We start from the raw sequence: 9,164 nt of genomic DNA, 5'->3' as shown, positions 1-9,164 counted from the left end.
CAGAAAAAGTGTGCGTTCATTTCGAATAGTGACGATTATTTGCATGGCAATTACGTTAAATTAAATTTTAAATCATTCATGTAGTTGACGCGGTTAAGAACAAATCTAAAGAGGGAAAAATTGATATTAGAAATACATTTTTTGTTACTATGGACCAAAGGCGAAAAGAAATAGATATTGGTGAAAGGAAAATCATTGTAAGCTTGTGGCAAAATAGTATGAGCTATCAGGAAATCGCGAAAATTGCTGGGAGGCAATACTCCTCGGTCCAAAGAGTGATAAACAACTTCAAGCAAACGAATTGTTTGGAGTCTAAGCCTCGTTCTGGGCGTCCAAAAAAACTGACGGAAAGAGAAGAACGCAACATAACTATTCTTGTGAATTCTAATCCACGACTAACAGCAAGCCGAATTTCAAAAGGCATAGAAGTAAAATACCAAAAGAAAGTACATCCAGATACAGTAAAAAAAATTCGAAAAAGAATCGGATTTCACGGCAGAGTGGCCCGAAAAAAACCCTTCATATCGTGAGTAAATCGACTTAAGCGGATGGCTTTCGCCAAGGAATACGTAAACAAGCCACCTGAGTTTTGGAATAGTGTGATTTTTTCAGATGAGGGCAAGTTTTGCATTTTCGGGATAAAAAGTCGTAAAATTATTTGGAGGAAAAACGGAACGGCACTTGGAAAGCAAATCTGGTACCTACGGTAAAGCATGGGGGAGGAGGTGCCATGATATGGGGGTGTATGGCTAGTTCGGGCGTTGGAAATATGCAGTTTTTTGAGTCGATAATGAACAGACATGATTATCTCGATATTTTAAAAACGAATTTGTGAGAAAGTGCAATCAAACTGGGACTCGGTGAAAGATTTGTTTTCCAACAGGACAACGACCCGAAACACACAGCAGAGATTGTTAGGTTGTGGTTGTTGTATAATGTTCCAAAACAACTTCGCACACTCCCACAATCACCTGACCTTAACCCCATTGAGCACTTATGGGACGTTCTAGAAAAAAAAAATACGAGAGCGTACAATAACTAGCAAGGAAATGCTTAAGAACGCGCTTAAAGAGGAATGGGTACCCATAAGTCCAGAAATAACAGCCAACCTAGTTGGATCAATGAAAAGACGCCTCCTAGAAGTCATAAAAAGCCGGGGATATCCAACTAGCTATTAATTTTAAAACATTTCTATGATCTTAAGCCTTTTATTTTATTATTATTGAAGTGAACGCAAACTTTTTCCGTTTAGTTTGAATGGCCTTTTTAATTTTATGTGATCTCATTTTAAATTTGATTTTGTTATTGGCAGCGAAATATGTGTGATAGTTACGTTTAAGTGAACTTAATAAAACTCATTAAAAAAAATTTCTGAAATATTTATTGTTTTGAACTTTTTCTAATGCAAAGAATATTTGCATAGGTGAACGCAGACTTTTTCTACTATGTGTATTTATCGCGACCATTGGTTTTTGTTATAAAAAAAGTCAAAATTAAGGACTAAAAACTTGGTTTTTATTTAAAAACATAAATAGTCAAAAATAATAAATAGAATATAATAAAAGACTGTGTCATATTTTATTTGCCGGGTTTAAAACGAGAAAATTTCTGGGTTAGAGAACTCAACAAAATAGGAAATGCTGCGGTCACCGTAGCCGAATGGGTTGGTGTGTGACTACCACTCGGAATTCAGAGAGAACGTAGGTTCGAATAGAAGGTGGAAGATCAAAATAAAGAAAACGTTTTTTCTAATAGCGATCGCCCCGCAGCAGGCAATGGCAAACCTCCGAGTGTATTTCTGCTATGAAAAAGCTCCTCATAAAAATATCTCAAACTGATGGCCGTCGGACGAATTACCTATTAGGATTCCCTCAACCACACATTTCACGCATCACTGCAACCCTTACAGGTCATTGGAAGGTAGAAGAGATCATTCAGCCAGATTAAACCTCCCTTTCAATGCCATCTGCAGAAGCTGTCAATCGGAAGGGGTGAAGGAAAGTCTTTTTCCACTACTTATGTGAATGTTCAGGGCTAGTTAGGGCAAGACTTCGCTCTTTCGGTAAGCCTTTCTTACAGCAAATTAATGAGATCTCAGACATCGAGATAAAGAATTTGCTGCTATATTTGGATCTTACAAAATGGATCTGACTCAGAAAAAAACAAGACATCGTCACATAAGAACAGTGTTAGTACACCAGTGCTGGTCGCTCATTAGGATTATTTCAGTAGAAATACTCAACCACACACGCAACCCCATTTACAAAAATTATAAATTTTCTGTTAAGGTGATTAATTTTGTGCCACCTTGTATAAAAAAAACTTGGCAAATCAAAAAACAATTGTTAATAACAGACTTTGTTACAACGAAAAAACTAACTGCAGTCGTTAATAATTTGAATAAAACCTGACAAATGGCCTGCTGGGCATATCTGACATACATATTTACTTACATTTTTGGTATAGTCCGTAATAAACGTGCGCGTTTCTTATCAAGAAGCTATAGATATTTATAAAATTTTTTTTTTTCCTAATTTCAATTTGAATTTTTATATGATTTGTACTTATAATTGAATTTTCACTATGCACTAATTCTTTCTTTTTAATAGAAATATTTTTTTTTTCGTTTTATATGTACTTATGTAATACGGATTTCATGATTCCTTCTATTTCACGGTTTTATGGGAAAATATTAAGTTTTGTATTCAGCTTACACGTTTTTTTAAAGTTGTAGAGCATATCCCCAAATTTACCATATGTCGCATGTTTATTTTTATAAAATTTTTTTGCACGCTTTTCTAAGGGACGTATCTACCGTGTCAAAAAAAGAGCTGGGTTTTCACTGGGTTAGTAACAATTCTGCTGTTAACTTTGCATTTCTTATGGCAATTATTACTTTTGTTTTTCAATTCAAGGAAGAAGGATGAACGCAGAGAATATCATGAGTAGATGAATCGGCGCTCTTAGGTTTGATTCTCTTTACGAATCATTTCTGTATGTTATTTGAATTAGCAGAAATTCCCAACGCGCCAATTAGAATCTTGTGTATACAAGATTCCGCATTGCTACTGCTAAGCTTTGGTACGCCAGCAGTCATATATATAAAATTCAAAGGGAAGATTTGTTGTATGTAGTAAGAAACAAAAATTGTAAGAGAAAATGTGGTAAATTAGCGTAATTATAGATTAAACATGTAATAAAAAATCTATTTCTCTATTAGATATGCTTGTAAAAATCCTAATACGAGTACCGCTGGTATAGTTTCACTAGAATCACTTTTATTACATTACATTTTTGGTTCAAAAAGCAAGCTTTTTATACTATTTATTTACATATTATACAAATGTGTTTTTTTTTTAATTAACATTGTACATTTTTTTGGTAGGCTCCCCAATGTTGCCATTCGGAGGAATAGATGCGTTTTCAGAACTATCTGAAACATCTTCGCTGTCACTTGATCTTATATCACCAGACATCTGAAAAAGGCAAGAAAGAGTTTTTATAACTGCATATTAAAAAATTAAAAAGAAAAATAAGCAAGATTTAATAATAAACTAGATTTTTTTTCTTCAGGTTATAGAAAAACGAGTTTGTATTTCTAATAGTCTAAGTACCATAAAACAATGCCTCAAAAATATTCTATATGTATGTATATTCGTGTTACCCCAATCCGCTGTATGAACTTTGTTATTAAAACTAACTGTGTTATTGCAAAACATGAAACTAGGCTTGCAGTGCTTTAATAAAGTGCTTTATTTCATTACACGCCATTATAAAGAAATGCGTTGGACTTAGGTTGTCTTTTGATCGGAAAACTTATAGCTCCTGGTGACGCTCAAACATCCATGTCCTGCAGCTTATACATATGTGTGCGTGTCGGATGCATGACGCTAATATCTAAAATTTTTGATTTTCATCATGCGAACGCCGACAACAAGTATAGTATGTGTGACACGAAGCAAGTTCGTGTGTCATCCGACACGCACACATATAAGCTGCAGGACATGGACATGCATGGTTCAGCGTCACCAGGAGCTATTAAATCGTTAATTTTGCGATAGAGGGAAGTGTTTTAGAGAAACGACTGATCCATAGCAAATATTAGCGAAGCAAATGACGATAATGATATTATTCCTTTTCTGAAACTTAATAAATAACCGAAGTAAATGAGCGAGGAGCCGCGGTTACAGTAAATGGCGAGCGTTACCGTGACATGCTCAACGAGTTGTTTCCAAAAATTGAAGAGGATGACATGGACGACATTTGGTTTCAACAGGACGGTGCACCTTGTCACACTGCCGAAGTTACACTCGAACTTTTGGCTACCGTTTTTGAAAACCGAATAATCAGCCGAAATTCCGATATCAATTGGCCGCCTCGGAGCTGTGATTTAAGCCCGTTGGACTATTTTTTGTGGGGAGCCGTTAAGGACAAATGCTATACGAACCATCCAGAGACGATTGATGCTTTAAAACACGAAATCGAAGTTGCCATTCATGAAATTGGAGCCCAAACAATCGAAAATGTGCTTAAAAATTGGGTTGATCGAATGGCCTACTGTAAAGCCAGTTGTGGCAGTCATTTGAACGATATTATTTTTCATTCATAAATGACAATATTCAATCTTCAAAATAAAAAAAAAAGTTTGAAAAAATATTGATTAGTTTTTTTTTTTTTATAGCCGATTCAAAAAGCAAATTTTACATGGCCCACCCTTTATGTGTGTGTATATGCGCATATGTACATATATAAATTCACATATGTAATATATTTGTATTTGCATATGCCTTCTTCCTGTGTGTATGGTAATGAACCATATCTCTGTTGAGAATAGGAAGATGATAGGAAAATTAGGAAATGAAAGGGGGTGTTTCGAGTGTAATGTGTCTTGAAAAAGGCAAATCGATGATGTTGTCTCTTAGTGTTGTTGACTTATTATTGCGATTCCATTTACCTCCTTCTCTATATCGTGTCAAATTAAAATTTTGTTTTGAAAATTGCAACCATTAATCAGTATTTTTTTATGACGTTGTCACGTTAAACTATCGTCAGTAAACCGACTTTACAGACAACAGCTTTTATATTTACACTTTATTTTAAATTTTGTAGTTTTATTTTATCTTTAATTTAAAGGTATGAACAAAGTGGTCAAGAATTTCTTGAGCAACCATAAATCGCAATAATATCAGAGTTAGAAATGAAATGAATGAAATCGCTGAAAATTCAATAGTATAGTAATAGCTTCAATTAAATAGTAATTTGGATTTCTTTCCGGTGACCGCAACCATGAACACGGAAAAAGTGCCATAAAGACATCGCATTAATAAAATAACTCTTCGGACAGCATATTCCCAAAACCAAAGTTAAAGGAACTTATACGAATCAAAGAAACTTGTTTGAATACAGTCCTTGATAAGTTATTTGCATTCTCACCCAAACATTTTAAAGCTTCACCTCCCTGTAAAAACAAAGTCGGAGTTTCTGGGATAGTACTGTCTTCGGAAAAGTTAATTCTGGAGGCATTATCTTTCATAATTGAAGCATTCTGATTTATAATCATAACGTATGTTCGTGTTGAGTAAATTTTTGTAAAGTTGTTAGACTGTGCAATTGGAGGTGAAGTCTGCAGAAATAGCTCTTAAAACGAAAAATGTTTTATTTTTTAAGCATTATACATTTTTAAATTTGTTTTATTTAATGTCTAAAGTATGTATTATGTAACTGCGAAACTTTATTATTTAGGTGTTCATTTATTTTATACGCCTTTTCCCAAAAAAAAAAATTAGCTTAGGTTTTTTAATGAATTTTTAAAATTAAAGTAATATTAAAGCGACAAAAATTGTGTTATATGCTGCTAAGAAAATATTAAAATAATCAAATATTAAACTTTTGTTGATGATTGGTGTCCAAAAACTGAAAAATAAGTGTTGGTCGAATGGACTAGTATTACTTTTACATATTATATTACAAAGTGTACTTTGTCAGAAATGACGCAAAAGTGGTATAAATAAATCGGATGGCCTACAATAAAGCGTGTTTTTTAGTTTTCACATTCAACTATATATTTTTTCGCTCTTATCAATTTGTATTAATATGCAGTTTAGTTCAGTTATCTTACCAATCCTTTCTGCAAGGAGTCAACAACAATTTTCAGAATCAGGTATGTCCAAACTATATGTAGAAGCAGGAGCAATATTAAAAGTGTGTTAAATATGTAGTACGCTGGGAACATCGGCAAAATGTTTGGAGCTTCAACAGAAGAGCTGTAAAACAAAATATATTTATTGTTTAAATCGCGAAATTTCATAAAACTATAAGTGTTTCTTTCAGATATATAAGTATAATATAATACTATAGAAGTTTCGTTAGGGATATATTAGCACAGAGCCTTTGACGAAAATACAACCGTGTGAATTTTTCCTCTACAGGGTACGTACGTTATTTGAAGACAACTTGAGAATAGAACTAATAAGCTTTAATTTTGCACAAAATAACACAACATTAACTTATTATATATCTATTAAATAGTTCAATAAAATTTCCATTAGCAGCAATAGCCTCCTCAATCCGGGTCCGAAAAGGATTGCATGCCCGAATCATCATTATTATTATAATTATTTTCAGAGAAGAAACCGTGCAATGAGAAGGTTTCACGCTCAGCTATGCCCCATATGTAATAATTCATGGGAATGAAAATTTTCAGCCATCCAATCTGCGTCGCCATCGCTTTGTGTGAAAGCGTTGCTGAAAGATGTATGGGCTGTCACCGCATACACTATAAATCAAAAAATCTTCGAGTGCACAAAAATAAGAACCTTTGTGGGATTGGAACATAGCCATCTGTCATTTCTGCAGCTGGTCTTTTGATCTTGATCAACCTTTTTTCGTCAGAAAAAAACCGATATCATCTTAGGCGCTTCAGGGTGTCTTCATAGAAAACTCGACGAATAAGACGCTTACAACCATTAAGCTCCCTCGGAAAGTTCTCGTCAATGATCGCTTGCACTTGTTGAAATAGCCGAATGGGTTGGTGCGTGATTACCATTCGGAATTCACGTTGGTTCGAATCTCAGTGAAACACCATAATTAAGAAAAAATATTTTTCTAATAGCGGTCGCCCCTCGGCAGGCAATGGCAAACCTCCGAGTGTATCTCTGCCATGAAAAAGCTCCTCATAAAAATATCTGCCGTTCGGAGCCGGCTTGAAACTGTAGGTCCCTCCATTTGTGGAACAACATCAAGACGCACACCACCAATAGGAGGAGGAGCTCGGCCAAACACACAAAAAGGGTGTACGCGCCAATTATATATATATATATATATACATGTCCTCAAATAGAAAACAAGAAAATGTATCCCTAACAGATTAGTTCAACCGAGTTTACCAGAACTTGTTGACAAAATAGACGTTTGGCCAGATGAGCACCCTAGATCAGCTTAACCACTGATATAAGACCCAATATAAGCGCCACATGTTTCTTGCTTTGTCTTCTAGCACATGCAATAGATGGGCGTCGACGTTTAAACGTGGTTTTAGCAGCGAAAGTGTTAGAAGAGGATCATATTGATTTAATTATTTCAGAAAATTTAATTGAAATAGCGACAAGCTATGACATATTAGACAAAATATTATTATTTTACTGTAAGATTCTCATCTAAATTAATGTGTTGCTCAACTTGCTTACAGCTTATAATAAAAACGGTGCTCCTTGTGATATAATATTAAAGACGGTTTTGATGAGGCAACTGTGATATCGACCCCAGCAATCTCTGATAAATTTGCAAATGATTTTACACAAAACTGAATTAAAAAAATATTCAGACCAACCACTTATTCTTCGTAATGTTAATATATTCTGATATAAGCATAGTTCCAATTTTCCTAATTTAAAAACGGCTGCGAAAGAGTCAGTTGAATACTCTCCACCCACGAGTGTCGCTAGCGAGCAATTGTTTAGTAAAGCACGTCAGCTGTACATCTTTGTTTTCATTCTTCAGTGCGATAATTTTGATTGTTAGCTTTAAAAAACGCAATAGCAGCAAGATTCAAGTTTACAGATATGATATGAAAGTAGTTTTTGCAATCGATACAATCAATTGCTTTTGTTTTTTTTTTTTTGGGGAGTAGAAGTTTCGCGCGATTAATATTTGTTAAACGAATCAACACTAACTGTAAATGACAATGTATGATATCCGCAAGTTCCTCTTACAAGAAATGTAGGTGGCTTTGCAAAAATATAATGTATTGTGTGCCGATTCTTAATATCCATAAAATCCATATATCTGCAAAAGGTCGTCAGATGGTATTCAGTGGACTCCTGCAATAACAGAACTGTAGATGTTATGGGTGCGTGTCACCAAATGGTGACAGTGTTAACAGGTGGAGTATGTTCAACCGCAGGATTATTGGAACTTATACATGTGTCCCACGCTAAGCGCCAAATGTTGTATCAAGAAGCCTTTTCCTTGTTGCTGTGATTTGTGTAGGTTGTGAGCGACGGTGTATAAACAGTCAATAGTCTTGTAAAAAAATGCAATAATTGCCAAAATGACATAACAAGAGCACATAACATAGCAATGTCACATGAAACTAAAAAAGTACGACCACTCTTCTTCAGCGGATATTAGAGATTAATTTGCTAGCAATCATGTTAGTTACTTATAGCGAATACTAGTTGGTAAATATGAGTGCTAGAAGATTATAGTGCTTATGAGTGTGATTATGATAACTAACAATGTGTGAATGTGTATGTGTGTGTATGTAACTCACAGGGAACTTGAAGTGTAACCAATTAAAAAGGCCATAAATTTAATTTGGAAAATTACTTTTATTCAATTCAAAGCAAAAAATGTGTGAAAATAATACAAAATTAAGAATCAATTAACTTTTGCTCAATATGACCACCTTTTGCCTTGACTATGGCCTTGAGACGGTCCAGAAACGAATCGCAGGCTGCCCGAATGTGACTTGCAGGTATTTTGGTCCACTCGCAGACGATAGCTTTTTTCAGCGCCTCGAGACTGATGAATCTTTTAGTTCAGACCTTGCTCTCCAAAACGGGCCAAAGAGAATAATCCATCGGATTCGAGTCTGGCGAATTTGAGAGCCATTGTGTGGACGTTATGAAGTTGTGAGATGGTGCCGAGTCCTGTTGAAACGTCCA

The 9,164-nt window shown here is 34.8% G+C and overlaps 1 protein-coding gene across 1 annotated transcript in view; it reads right to left on the bottom strand.

Moving 5' to 3' along the window:
• Positions 1 to 3,256: 3,256 nt before the first annotated feature.
• The window catches only part of LOC128858579 (ceramide synthase 6), a 33,075-nt gene continuing 27,167 nt past the window's right edge, over positions 3,257 to 9,164 (bottom strand). The window contains exons 6-7 of the mRNA XM_054094972.1: positions 6,119 to 6,263; positions 3,257 to 3,476 (exon numbers count right to left, since the gene is read on the bottom strand). Coding sequence (XP_053950947.1) covers positions 3,357 to 3,476; positions 6,119 to 6,263 — 265 coding nt within the window. The 3' untranslated portion in view covers positions 3,257 to 3,356. The remainder of the gene's footprint in view (positions 3,477 to 6,118; positions 6,264 to 9,164) is intronic.

Source organism: Anastrepha ludens, chromosome 3 (assembly GCF_028408465.1).
Source record: "Anastrepha ludens isolate Willacy chromosome 3, idAnaLude1.1, whole genome shotgun sequence".
Lineage (NCBI taxonomy): Eukaryota > Metazoa > Arthropoda > Insecta > Diptera > Tephritidae > Anastrepha > Anastrepha ludens.
Note: the sequence above shows the minus strand (reverse complement) of the source record. Positions and strands in the feature narration are given on the sequence as shown.